General features: G+C 30.1%; 1 protein-coding gene across 1 annotated transcript in view; it reads right to left on the reverse strand.

Moving 5' to 3' along the window:
- Positions 1-11862: 11862 nt before the first annotated feature.
- Positions 11863-15855, reverse strand: part of LOC106457131 (RNA-binding protein Nova-1-like) — a 42477-nt gene continuing 38484 nt past the window's right edge. Inside the window, exon 4 of the mRNA XM_022382956.1 lies at positions 11863-13426. Within this exon, the coding sequence (XP_022238664.1) occupies positions 12041-13426 (1386 nt within the window). The 3' untranslated portion in view covers positions 11863-12040. The remainder of the gene's footprint in view (positions 13427-15855) is intronic.

A 15855-nucleotide genomic window follows, 5' to 3' on the forward strand; every position in this document is an offset into this window, starting at 1 on the left:
AAATCGAGACAAATGACACAATTACAAATATATTGCAACGCAGTAGGTGGCACGATGGCAACGCACTTACTCAAACAAGCAAATAAAAGTAAAAGGAACAACGTAGTTTTGGTTAAATATGGTACTAACCGGAGAGTTCTTACTGGAACTCTATCTTTGAACCTGTATATAAAACGAGGGGTAAAATCAGGCATTGTTTTAAGAGTAAAAAGTATCGTCTTACACGCCGACAAATACAGTACTCAACCCCACCCACTGCCAACTTATGGAATATTCTAACGAGATAACGGTATTTTACCGTTTCTCTTATATAAGTTATAGTTATAATGTACACATGATGGTATTTTTTTTTTTTATTTGGCGGTAACAAGGAGTGAACCATGGATCCACAATACAGCACGCTAACAGTTGCCACTGGACCATATTCGCTTCGTAAACGAAGAGAGTAGATTTTTAAAATTAAAATAATGAATACCGAGATGTTTAGTAAAGACTGAAGTAGCTTAGACCATATTGGGAGAACCATTGACTAGAGTGCTCTGTGTTTACTAATTGATAGAGAACTGTTTGTTTTTTAAACTAAAATTCAAATATTTGTTAAGTGCGTGATTTTTCAAGAAAGTAGATGAAGACTGCACTTTAGTCTACACCACACCAAATGAGAAACATGGTGTACTCAATAGTTTCAATGGTGGTGGTTAGTTAGGGAATGTGTTCAGCTATAGATATAACTAAAACATCCAGATTTTTTACAACTTTAAATAAAGTGAAATCGTGATTACAGTCTTGTTCAGGATGAAGAAAAATATAATGTGCTAGTATTTTCTAATCAACTAATTTTAAAGTAAAAAGTTTGAATTGTGGAATTGAAATTTGGAATTTTTATGTGATCCAAGAATAAAGAATACAAAGATTGTTTTAAAGTAAAAAATTTAAGTCCTTCATAACTGAAAGATGTGAAGAAGTTAACTCAAAATTACATTTATCAGAAAATTCGTGATAAGCCAAGCTACCACTGTGGCTATTGGAAAACTGTCAGATGTTATTTGTCTATAAATAAAATAAGACGAATCTTTAATTAGATATTTAGGAACATCTTTTTAAAATTTCTTGTAAGTTTTATGCACTTAGTTAATATTATTATGAACAGAGTGCAAGTAGCTGTAAACTTATGTTAACTCTGGTCTCAGGTTACATATTCACTTGACCAGGCTTGTATGTTATTTCTTTTCTAGGGTGTGTAGTGGTGATAAAGAAAGAATGATATAAACTGGGAGTTAATCTAGATTCATTGGACTTATGTCTGAAACATTCCTACAAGCTCCTGGCTTTTGAAAACATTTTCCCTCAGCTCCAGAAGCCAATCAGAACTTTGAAGATGGCTAGTATCAAAGTAAATATCCATGTACATTGTTATTTGTGTTAAAAATAAAGACTGTTTACTTGTTCCCTATTTTATACATGTGTTTAAGTCTTTCCTTTGCTGGAATAAGAAGCCTACAGTTTTGTTTCATAATCCCAAGTTTCTTTTTTAAACAACACTGTTGTAACATTACTGGGAGTAGTAAACTTTATTATTTTATGCATCATAGTTATTGGAAGAGGACATAAGCAACCTTTTAAAACAGAGTAATTAACATACTGTATGTTTGTGACAGATGAGTTCCTGGTGTACAAAATGAATAACTAATAATGTCAAGTGGAAGTTTTTTTTATGTTTCACAGTAATGTTTACTAGGACTATGTTACAGTTTTAGTTGAGATTGTGCTGGATGTTACACAACACTTGTTTTTAACTCCCCCCAGATCTAACTATGAACATCAGTCATGTTTATGTGCATAAACAAATACGACAGATAACAAAAAAAACGCATGTAATACAGAGAAACTGAACATATGGTTTATTTCAGATTACTGCAAATACAACAAATTCACTGTGTAGCAAAAGAACCAAGAATTGTGTAAATTCATTCATCATTGGATTTTTTTTTCCAATACATACATATACCAGACTTTAAAGTTTTAAACAAATAGGGGAAAAAAAGAGTAATCTTGGCTTAATTCTAGTTTAATTGAGTTCAGTATTCAAACATATTATGCGTAAAAAAAGGCTAAATCATTCATATGTGGTAATCATTTACTATATGTACTTCACCTTCTACTACACCAATATCACATTTCTAAAGACTGTTGTGGTACAAGCTATATTCATTGTTTTCAATTCCAAATTTCACTTAATCTTGTTCAGGGCCTGCCCTAGATTTTAGTTTAATCAAATAATATTAAATATTTAGATACATTTTTGTAACAAAGAAACATTTTATATTACAAACTGTCTTACTTGACAATGTACAAAATTAACAATTTCTAATAATTGTGAAAGTGGTGAATCTTGTTTTGAGACAAGCCCTGTGACTGATATACAATTGAAAAACCTACTGAAACAGAAATGTTGATACTTTTTGAACAAATATTGAGCGTCGCCATCTTTACACTAAATCTGAACAGTAATAAATTATCACTGTGACTAGTGAAGTCTGAATGATCTTGATTCAAATAAATTGCACTAATAAACTAATGATTATTTTAATGTTTTTTGATGAAATATCCACTTGGATGGTCACAGAACTTTTTAAGTATATGTAATCCATACAGTTTAATGTTAGCAGATGAAAACTTGTACTGACACATACAACACTTTGTTTTCATGTAAATTGATATATTGTGGAGAACCGTAAGTTACAAGATCTTCTTTCATGCTTTTTGACAAATTGAGATATATACATTTATATAGTTCTTCACATTCAAACCATTTCATTAATACAATCATCTACACTTTAAAGAGGCACTTCTCTTAAGATAAATCACTTTCCTTTGGTTTTTAAGGGAAGACTTATTTTGTTAAAAAAATAAAGACACAAAGAAATTAATCCATGAAAGCATTAGAGATTCTTTTGCAACACTGGCATACAAACCAGTAAAGTATAAATATATTTAGACAGAACAAAATCATTGGTAACAAGATTTTTATCTGTGGTTACGTACATATAAAAAGGTCTTGTGTAACAATAAACACAACATTTTTTAATTAATCATGAAAACTGGTAGAATTTAAGTTATTTCTTTTTCATACAGCTATCTTGCACAAACTGATATTAATAAAATGCTTTAAGTAATTAAATTTTATCTTAAAAAACTTATTTTTAAATATCTTATCTTATACACATTTTACCATATTGGAACTCTATCAATATATTTAAATGGTGATTTTGTTAGTCAATCATAAGCAAAATCATAAGTGCTTTCAAATAACATATAAAAATATTCAGTTTTATTAACAGCAACACAAATATCAAAAGATAATCATAAATATTTTGATTCATTTTCTTGGACATAAAAAGATATTTCTTACTATATAAACACAGTTTAAGTGAGGTTACCCTCAGGAAAGTGATATCAACATCACAGACCTTCATATGTTCTTAGAATCATGTAGTAGAAATTAATAAAGTACTCAAACAAATTACTCAAACTTTGCAAGTCAATTAATCAATTATGCCAGATTGGGCCAACCTTGGACTCAATGAAGAGTCAGACACTAAATAATAAAAACACCCTTTTTTCTGTCATTCAAAGATTTTTATCATTTCATATGTATTTATATTAAATAAAAAATTTTTATATTAGGATTAAATCAATATTAGGTGGCTGAATACAATTAACTGAAGGTCTGGTTGCAGCTCACCGGTTGAATAACAGCACTGACTTAGACTGAATGTTTCACAATGGTTAGTGAAAAGTACAGACATATTTCAGTGTAACAATGGAAACTGTATCTCTAACTTTTTACTTTACTTTTAAAGCATTATGCTGACTCTCCACTGTTAGCTATGTATAATTCTTATTAAAAACATCAATTATTTATAATAAACATTGTAAACTTACACTATTGGTCATTTTTTAAGTTTTTTTTTTCAATTCATTGTTCCTAGTTACACCAGGACTTAATGGTATGAAACATTTTAAAAATGTACAACAAACTATTCAAAATGAGATAAAATAGGGGAAAATGACATAGATAGATCACCATGCAGACTAGATTGTTATAAATTTCCAAATTCTTGATAATCCATTATATATGTATCATGGGTAGTATGGAGAATTAGTTTACTGAAATGTTATGCAGCAATGATAATGCTAAAAAAATTACATTGGAGGAAATCCACCCAAGCATACAGAAGTGAACTGAAAACAGTTAATCATTCAAAAAAGTGGAGTAATAGTATAATTAACTTCATTTCATTTAATGGTAAATTTTTAATTCAGTAACCATATGCAAATATACAATACAGACAAGGTTTACAACTGATATTAATCCTACAAGCACTACTCTACCTACAGTTAATTACATGTAAACACGCACTGAAAATGTTTTTTTGTGTTCTGATAAGAGAATCATCCACAAACTAAAATTATCAACTTTGATCATTCAATAAATAAATAATAAGAGCAGCAAATCTGCTAAAAAGCAAAGTAGAAATACTTCAATTTTAATAGAAAATAATATTCTATGCAGAGCAAAATTTTCTCATCAGTATCTCCACAGTTGGAAATTTTAAGCTATTTTCTACAAGTGTTCCTTCCTAAGTTATTTTAATATGCTGTGGTATAGTTAATTTTATGCCTAATTTGATATATACATTTAGTTCCCAAATCATTCCAGACTGAATATATCTAGAGAACTGACAGAATGAAATGAGTTGGTAAACTTCCTCAAATTATATTTAACATTAACTGTAGGACAGAAGTGCAAATGAGATAAGTTTTTCTTATTTTAAAAAGTAGAGCAAACATTAATTTTTCAGCTGCATTTATGTGCATTAGTTATATTATAAAAAGCAGGAGTTATATGATAGCATGTTATACATAAAAATCCATCATGTTAATTATGTATATTGCAGCAATATAATAATACAATAACTTAAACTACATACACAGATTCCAGTTGATCTGAAAAAATAATTACACAATAAGCTAAACTTAATATTATTATACAGTTAAAGTTACTTATAACTGTCATTCAAACAATACATCATACAAAACTGATATCCTGATCTGCTCGTCACATTATGGAATTTCAACAAAGAAAGATATCAACCACTCTGAGCAATCAGTTTGACTGCTATCAAACCTTGCAGGATGTGATCACTTGTATATGTTTATATAATGTATGTAATTCTAAACAAACCTTCATTCCTCAAGTGACATACAAGTTATAACATGGCCAATGAACACTGAACAGCAAAGAATCAACATTATGTGTATGGGAGTTTTTTTTTTAGATTTACACAACTAAATACGTAAACTTGATATTAATTTGTGTACACAATTACACAAATAATTATGAAACATCAAAGTAAAAGAAAACTATCATATTTTCCAAAGTTTAATTCTCACTTGCATACCTTTACATAACTTAAAAGTCACATGCCAGATGAAATACAATACATCACTCAGACATTTCCTATGAGACCTACATATACTCCATGCATATCCACATACCAAAGTCACTAAAAATTAACACCGAGATTGTACTTACACAGTTATATTAATCACCTTTATATAAAGAAAGTCAAATACTTTTATATATACTTAACATTTGTTTTTTGTTTTGCTGCTGCAACATATCTTACATGAAACTAGAAATACATTTTATTGTTATTACACACTAAAGTAGGGAATGATATAATTAAGAAAATGAATTTTCCTCTTTTCATGTTGTACACCAAAAATATCAGAGCAAGTTTAGTAACATGATATAGCTAAAAATGTTCAAGTTGTTCACTTTCATACTGTATACCAACAAGTGACCATCATATACAGTATAGAGTGTGGTTTAAATTGAAGAATTCAATGTCAAACTTTCTAATTAAAAATGTTTAGTGAAACTTATCATACTTCTTAACTTTATACACTTGAAATCATCCTTTCATGCAACTTTAGTTCTTTTTTTTTAAATATCCACTTGAACAATTCAAAAGTCAAACATGGACTTCACAAAGTCTCCTAGAAAAAATTATGGGCCTTTTTTCTTTTTCTTTAAAAAGCAATGACTGGAAAGTTATAACATTACATTTGCACAACAAATATTAATAAAATTTTACATAAAAGTGACACAAGTGTACTTTGTCTTTTGTTGTTTTTTTTACTTCTATGATGTTCTACAATTTTAATATTACATACAGCCTATTCAACATTAATTGTATTCATTCTTCTCTCCTTTTTTTTTTTAAAAGTAGGCTATACTTATTTAAAAATGGTTAAAGTTGTCACAAGATGAAAGGTACTTATGATCTACATAAAACAGAAAGAATAATTTGGTTTACACTTATTTATAACATTGGCAAAATGCTGCTACAATTTCTGCCTCTTTATTATGAAGTTAGATCCTTTGAATAACATAGTAAGCAGGTCTGACGATACATGCTGGTGAATCAAAATGGTGCCCTTCTTCTAGTTCATCAGCAGACTACCCATTGAAAGACACACTTCTCTATGACTTGGGTAATAAGGTACATGCTTATTCTGATATTTCTTGAACTGGCAACAGAGTACTGTTTCTACTTAAAAAATTTTAATAGTATGGATGGACAAAAAGAGTAGTTTTGGTCTGATGTCAAATATCTGGCATCTGGTATTTGATCAGAAAGTAGATGTGGCTGTATACCTTAAAAATGTACTGCAGAAGTGAGCTACCACCTCATTATAGTAAAGTATTAAACTAGTTACTTGGTCATTCCTTTCTGAAAATATAATAACAATACACACAGGGATATACAGTTCTGTGTAAGTGAGCAGCCATTACAGGCCCTTTAAGGAAATTGGCACGTGATGGTGTGAGACAGTGCTTTATACACCTGATTCATCACCAAAATTGTTGTTTGGACTGTGCTTGCCTTTTCTGTCTCTGCCACTACCATGATCATTCATAGTATATAGCAGCTACACAACAGGTGACAGTGATACTTATTTAAACTGGGTAATGTCTGTCAGTTTTATGACTACTTGTGGTTCCATTCTTTGTTTAGAAGGTAGTAGTAAGCACCAGTCAGCTAGATAGATGATACAACACCTATTACATGTGACTCACATGCAAGTTGTATTTTGTCTGCATAATATAATCCATTGATGGAAATGCTATCTGATTATCAGATCAGATTTCATCAGATAGCACAATATCCAATCAGTATCATAGTATAATATAACAGAATAGAGTTATTCTTATATCACTGCTTTTGAACTGCTTTCAACTGTAATAAAAAAATTTGTTACAATGTATTTTAGAAAACAGGTTTATGTACATGCACAGCATCCAAAAACCTTATTGGTGATTGAATCAAGTTTTATTGTTGAAACAAATGATGCTTTAGAAGTTTCAAATAAAGAAAAAAGGTGCAAATGAATATTCAAAAATAAACTTAAATTTAGAACTTTAACATCTGACCAGTATTTTAGTCTGTTCCAGACAAGATTTGAGAGAGAAAAGGGAATATGATTTGAACTATCTTCTACTAAACATAAATGCCAACAAGAGAATGAAACAGCATGTTAACATTTTGATTTTCTAAAAACAACTGGTATCACACAACACAGAATTAATTCCATTAACTTACATAAGAGAAGTGAATAACATTAAGTTTGCTACAAACTTTGACAGAGCAAACTCCTCGGCACATATTTATGCTACTATTAACTAATACAATAAAGATTAAAATTTAGAAACATAACCTATACACTGAGATGTTACATTGCTATTTTCACAGATTTTCTATTCAGAATAACCAGAAATATAATACTCAATAATAAGTTAAAGTTTTATTAAATGCACCTTTTGTTCTGATGATGAGAAATTTAAAAATTATTGAATAGTCTACTGCTAATATAGGTTTATCACCTCACTAAATTTGAAGTTCATATTAAAAATATGATATTCAATTGCATGTATAATAACAGGACAACTTCAAACTAGTCAAGTTATGATGAAAATGTGACAAAAAGCGTACTTTGGAAAATAACATTTCTAGGCCATTTTTAAGATTGCTATCAATACACTATAGTTCTTGTTAACCAAAAATTTAATTTGAAACTCAGTTCAAATCAGTTGTTATGATACCTTTTACCAATTTAGTTGACAAACTGTAAACACAAAGCTATTTTATTGGTCAAAACCATATATTAAGCATACTTGTCTGCACCCATCATGTTAAAAAATTTCTTCCACACACTAAAAATAGACATAAAAATAAACCATACTAGCAGTAGTTGAACAAGAGTTTCACGAGAAATAATTCCATTTCAAATGTCACATTGCTGTAATAGCTCTTTTGAACAGTAAATGTTTTTAGAAACAAAACTAAAGCAACAGAAAATAATAATTTGTCTTATTTTTGTTATCAAGTTATACACGTAAAAAATCACAATAAGTTATATAATTCATACATTTATGATAACTCTTTTTTATGTTGTATTTAAAGCAAAAAAAGATTTAACAAAAGTAATGTGAAGCTGATTAGATCTTAATTAAAATAAATTGAATCATCAAATCACATTACTAAAAACATCTAAGCACACAAAAAAAAACAAATATTAAACCATGACACATAACCTTGATTAAGATAATCAATCTCACTTTGTTACTTTTCATTAACTCCTGACCTTTAACATAACTTTACACATTACCAACATCTGCAAAATAAAAAGACATAGAGAATAAAAAAACACAGTAAATGGAACTGTTAGAAGTCTTGTTATTATAAAAAACTAGCTTCTCCAATATTAAAACTTCTGACAGTTTGTTCTATTTACTGTGAATTTTTTGTTCTTTAACTGCTACACACAGTATTGTGTTGTTTTATGACAAAAAATAATTTTCTTTTTCATCTTTTTTATTTGTTATAGATCTTGCAAACTACATTGAAAATAATGGCTGAGTATTGTATTAGTCACTCCTTTTAAACATCTTGGGTATAAAAGTGCTGGCATTAAAATCTTGCTATTCATCAAAATTAACATAAGAGGTTTGTGTAGTTGCCAGAATAAATAGTATTTCTGAAGTGGAAAATAAAATATTTGTTGGATTTAATAAAACACATAACAAGAAAATAATTTTTTATGCTTAACCAGAGCTCCAGAGAATAAAATATTTATCTTGAACACTGTTAGTTTCTTCTACTACCACTGCAAGTTCTGTGCCCCACAGTTTACATAAAATCATTTTTTTTAATAAAGGGCACTTTACAAGTTTTCTTAATCATGAATTACTTAAGTAGTAAAAAACAGAACCAGTTATTAAACCTTTGCAAATCCATAACCAACAAAGCTGTTACTAATCAATTAAAAATACAATGTTAATGAGTAATTATATAATAAAAATTTAAATGTGCAAATAATATTTATCTAGGGAGAGACTGAAATATTTTTATTATTTGGACTGCCTGGAACAGGCAGATAACTATTTTTATCACTCTTACAATAGGCATTCACATTGTATTTATAAATTTATTAAAAAGAAACTGCAACATTTTAACTAAAGAAAAAAAAATTGTATTCTATTACTATGTATTTATATTACCAGCAAGAATCAGGTGTGTATTTGAATCACTTAGGCTTTTTGTAAATATTGTGACTAACAATTTTTATGGAAGTACAATAAAATAGAACATACCTATGTAAAACTTGTGAATTGATTATAATAAGATTGACTGAAATGCATGATATCATAATCACTTTTCATATAAACTTACAAGCTCTAATGTGTATAACACACACATATATACAGTGTGTTCTGCATGAGCAATTGCTTGCAACTACATAACAATATTTTAGGCTAAAGTAAAACATGGAAAGTTGTCACTTGCGATGACTTCTGACTTAAGTCAACAAAACAATTACCTTAAGCCTTAAACAAATTTTAAATGTTCGACTGAAATAACAAAGCTCACACAAAATTCATTAAGTATCTTTGAATTTTGTAAGATTAGTGAACTTTAAATTTACTTTTTTTATGCTATTTTTCAGATACTATTTCCAGTCGTATTTATTCCTCCTTCCTTTTTGGATATATAACATTTTGGTATTATTTTTCTCTGCCAATATGATTGTTAAAGTTATGATGTTATCAGAAATTTTAAAAGTTGTATATTTTTCCCTTTCAAACTTGTCATGTTAAGTTGGTCATCATAATGATGTCACTCTAAAACCATTCCACTAGTATGTATGTATGTATGTGTGAGAGTGTATCTAGAAGAGAATGAAATTTATACAATATATAATTAACCTTTCAATAAAAAAGTCAATCTGTAAAGGACTTCACATACTTGTTACAAAATGATTTTACAACCTTGAGTGAACTTAGGAAAGGTATCAAACTAAAGTGCAGGATAACTCTCTTTCTATTGGACAAAACTGAAAACAGAGGACGTTAAGTGCATATACTCAGATGATTTGACTCACCCCTGGGGGGAGCTACTAGTAAGAAAATGCCAATACTTGGTGATACTAATCATTAGTTTCATCAAGTAGATGAAACCACTTTCAAAATCTATGCAAAAGGACGGTTTTATTTTTCTATACATCTGCATAACATCAAAGTATGAATTGTTTAATTAAAAATTGGTAAATAATGAGGCATGTATAAAACATAACATGCAATTCATGTGAGAAGTCACAAAGTAAAAAAAAAAAGCCCATTAAGAATTTTTTGTTATTTGTGATGTCTTACAATTACATATAAATAGTATGGTTTCCAAGATTTTGCTGAAATCCAATCTGATACAGAGTATTAATGAATAATATCATAATTATTTACTCACATATCAAATTAATATTTTTACAATTTCAACAGTTAATTACAGTACTTTTCTTTGATAAATACTGGAATATTTTTACAGTGCTTTTCACTTCAAGCATGAAAGAAAAACTGCTGATACAATTTACACCAACAGGTCAACTTTAGCAACAGAAATTAATCTGATAACTGGAAAACAAAATACTATGAATAAACAACAAAGTCTTAAAATGTCAAAAACAAAAATGCAGCTACATATTTGCTTCACAACAAAAAACCTACCTGTGCTGTTAGTTATCCCACGTGTTTGGCAACCGATGGCTTTTTTTAAAATATATCTGACAGTTTACTTAGTACAGTTTCTGCTGTAAAAAATATAATGAAAACAATTTTTGTTGAACATAAAAAAACTTCTCACGTCTCAGAGTATGGGAACACCATTTAGTTACTAATCATCTTCATTATCATAAACAGTATGATTTACAAAGTTAAAAAAGCATTCCCTAACATTTATACACATTTTAATGTGTTCTTTGCGGGAGGAATTGTAGCATTAGATCATGATTTGTGGTGGTCAGTTTTATAAAAATTATGATCAGTAGCTTCTAAGATGAGCATTAATATTGCTCAGGAACATTGAACATGCAGTATATACAAACTTATAACACCAACAATAATGGCAATAATATAATGAGTACCAGTAGTTATATACTGTCAACCCTAGAAACTATTGTTTTTTCCTGTGAATTAACAGCATATCAAAACACACTGACTTACATATAGTCATCTCCATACTAATGGTAAGAATCAAAAACCTAATTCCACATATATATAATAGATTAAACATGACTGAACAAGCAAAATGTCATGGGATTAATGAACTGAATGTAGTTTTTGAAACAAAACAAAAACCCACAAGAGATTAAACTCTATTTAATATATATTACGTTATGAATGATTAAATCTCTAATATATATATATATATATATATATATGTATATAATTACCACCAATGATCATAAATTCAATAATATGTCTCTTTCAGGCAGGCATTGTGAGAAAAAATGAGAATGTGTGGACACGTTGCAACAACCCTGTTGAGCCAAATCACTGAAGGGTCTAACTGGTGGATGTGGCAAATACATGCAACATAAGAAAGGAGGGAGGACTGATAAATGATACTGAATATATCTATCAACGGAGAGTCCCCATGGAATTCTGTTGAGCTCGCTTAGCTTCTTCTTCAGAAATCTGCTGCTCAATAAGATATTGTGCAGTGGAAACAGAATTAGGGGATCCCGTTATTGACACAATACGGTTACGAGTTCCAGGTGCAAATATCCCTTTTTTAGAAATCTGAATGTTTGCTCCACTAAATCGCTGAATATCAACAAGAGATTTTCCTCCTGGACCCAGAATGGCACCAACTATATTCTCACCTACTTCAAATTCTAGCTTACTTGATTCAAATCCACCCTGTCGATCATTTGGAGTGGGGCTTTTCTGGAAAGCTGTGGGTCCAGAACTGAAACTTGTACCAAGGCCAAATGAGTTATTGTTCACTGGTAAGCTGGCTGCTCCTGGAGATCCCAAAGCAGGCGAGTTTCGACGAAATGGATCATAAACAGTCTGATCTGTCTGAAATGTATATCTTTCACCAGATCTACTGACTGTGGATGAAGAGAAGTTTGCACCAAGTCCTAATCCAGATATACCATTCCCTATGTTACTAGTGAGGGAACCAAACACATTGGAAGATCCTCCCATAGGTGCACTGGAAGAGGCACTAACAGGGCAGGAACCATCCATGGCAGGAACTGTGCCTGAGTTAAAGATTCTCTGACTGGCTAATCCACCTGGAGGAAATGCACAACTATTAGAAGCAGATGTTCCAATTCCTATTCCCATACCACTCATCACCGGTGTTCCACTCATGTTATTTAATGTATTTCCCAAGTTAAGACCCAAACCTAGTACTCCATAATTAGATAAAGTATGCACTGCAGCAGTAATTTCTGCAGTTGCCTGGTCTGAATACCCATTACCTCCAAGCACAGCTTTGATATTTTCAACTATTTGGGAAACATTACTAGAAGGGATAGGTGGAGCTCCAATACTCATTCCCATACCAGCTGAGAATGGTATCACTCCAGATGGATTTCCTGTACCTTGTGGACTTCCAAAGCTGTTATTAACAGTTGGACTAAGACTATTTAGGCTGCCATTGGAACTATAGCTTGTGTTGCTAGCATTCACTCCACTATTTCCTTGAATGGTGGCAGCAAATGGTGAGCCAGTTGGATTAAAATTGGCTACAGGTCCAGATGCTTCTGCATAACTAACATTCAAACAGCTACCACTTTGCGGATCTTCAACTATTTTAGCTAAAATCATTACACAAGCTTTTTTATTATTTTCCTTTTCACCTATGACAGTAATACACCGTTCGGCCAGGGCATGATCTCTAGATTTCTGTGATACTTGAACATATGAACCACTTTCATCTTTGATTTGCTTAATGTAGCTTCCACCTTTCCCTATGATCATTCCAGCTGTGCTGTTAGGAACCAGTATTTTTACCTGTAAAGAAATAAATAAAAAAGGAAATTGAAAAAAACAAACAATTATTGAAAATACAAGTTCTAACTCTGTTTGTAAACATTATTATATAGTTTTGGAAAAAAACAAAGGCAACAGTTGATTTTATAATTATAATTGGTATAAAATGAATTTCAAGAAATAATTATTGGTGTTACAGATGTTGCAGTTCATAAAAGCATCATCAAAAAACATTATTAAAACGCATATATTAATTCATTATTTTTAGGTTTATAAGGTATATACATAAAGCACAAAAATCTATGTTTCTGTCTGTTAGTCCATTATCTAATTACTCCTAGGTTGCTGGGCCACTTTCAAACAAACATTGTGGAATGATAGTTTGGAATAAACGGCATGTTATTGGGAGGGGGAGGTCACAATCCCCTCCACCCCCATTATTGATGTTATTGAGCATATATTATCTTTGACATAAGTTAACATTAACTACATTCATAGATAGTGCAACATCCTTACACCAAACCAAAAAAAAACTTTATTAAATTTTCTACAACACAACATATATACAGTGTGGGAAGAAGGCACACAAATGTCTTGCACATCTTGGACAGTGTGCTAGCAAGTACTCTCTGTGGAGGAATGCAATAAAAAAAATGGCTGCCACTATTGCAATAATAAATAAACTCAGATGAAGTTTATACTACAACAGCCACCATAAGACTGATATGATGAGCAGTTTCTTGAGTTATACCAACTTCTTACTTTGACTCATAACCTTACAACTTCATCCCGTAAAACACTCCTGCGGCCAATGACCATCAACAATAAATAATGTGAAACAGTGTAGAAGGACATTAAGAGATGGATGTTGAAAGTGGGTAACAGAAAGCAACCCTACCACCACTACTTCTTCACACAAAGTCACCCTGACCATTGCATAATGTATACTATGTTTTACGTATATACATAGTGAGTTCTTAAAGCTTATACAAAACTTTGGATGAGGTAATAATGAATACTGTAATAATATAAATAAATTGCATGAAAGTTAGTATTTTTGTATTATTTATCATAGCATTCAATCCCACATTTTTTTAAGTTCATAACCTGGATAAAGTTTGTCCAGTTTGTAAATAAATAAATATCAGATGAAAGAATTAGTACAAAGGATCACCAAATAAATCAAGTAGATTTGATAACACCCAGAAACGCAAGTGCTTTCAAATAGTTGATTCTTCTTCTTCAGGAGTATAGAAGAATAATCAACTCTTTGAAAGTGCTCGAGTTTCCAAGTTTTTCAAATCTATTCTCTAATTTGCATTATAAAATCCTATACAGAGTTTTAAAAAAAAGAAAACATGATGCATTTCAATAAATTATTTTACAACAATAGGTTATTTTAAAGCTTCAAACTATTTTTTACGTAATCAAACTTTATTGTCTTATTCATAAAGGATTACAATTTGTTCAGATCTAATTTTTATATGATACACAGTGCATTTGCTACTTAATATCTGTTACATATAAATATATATGCCGGGCTACTTATTAAATCAAATCACAACATACTTTGAATATTTCTTGGGTTTTAATTTTTTTCAATTGTAACTTTTTATTTCAAATACTACAAACGTTTTAACTAAAATCATTTTAAAGCTTTGCTCTCAACCAGCATAAAACATTACATTTGCCTTAATATAGTGATTCAAAACTAATTAGAAGCTTAAATTTCTAATTATACGTTACACTTACTGTTTCTTTTATATCAAATATCTTTTAACAATAGTGGTGTATGTGTATGTATGGCTGGATTATCCTTTCACTACATGTGAACTAAGTGTCATGGCTATATTGATTGACTGTCAAACATGCTTGATTTAATAAATACATGTATTTTTTCCTTTTGGGTTATTTAAAGTTATACAGTTATGTGCCAAAATCTAAGATCTTAATGATTCACACTTACCAATAATTTCATAATAGTTCATAAAACCTTTTAGCTAAAGATGTTAAGATATTTTAGAATTGTGGATTGATACACACACACACATATATATATATACACTTAAAAATTAATAAAATATAACTCAACTAGCAGAAAATGTTAAGATAGAAAACTTTTTGCAATTGCATTTTAGCCATTTGTAAGGAAAAATAAATTTCTCTAATTTAAATATCAAAATTGCCTTCTTTATAAATTAATGCTTCCACCTGGTTGTAATTTTTATTTTTACATGTTAATATAATGTACACTGAGTGGTCACAAGTAAATAGACACCTAATTTTTCGTCATTTAACTGATTTATGCTAACTAATTTGTGTTCACAGAGCACTATATAAATGAAAATGGTCCGCACACTAATTATTCTGTGCAACAACATGCCTAGAACTTAAGGTTCTCTCGAATTGTCAGATTTTGTTAGAGGAAGGATTGTTGGTGAAGCAGATGG

Source organism: Limulus polyphemus, unplaced genomic scaffold, assembly GCF_000517525.1.
Source record: "Limulus polyphemus unplaced genomic scaffold, Limulus_polyphemus-2.1.2 Scaffold295, whole genome shotgun sequence".
NCBI lineage: Eukaryota > Metazoa > Arthropoda > Merostomata > Xiphosura > Limulidae > Limulus > Limulus polyphemus.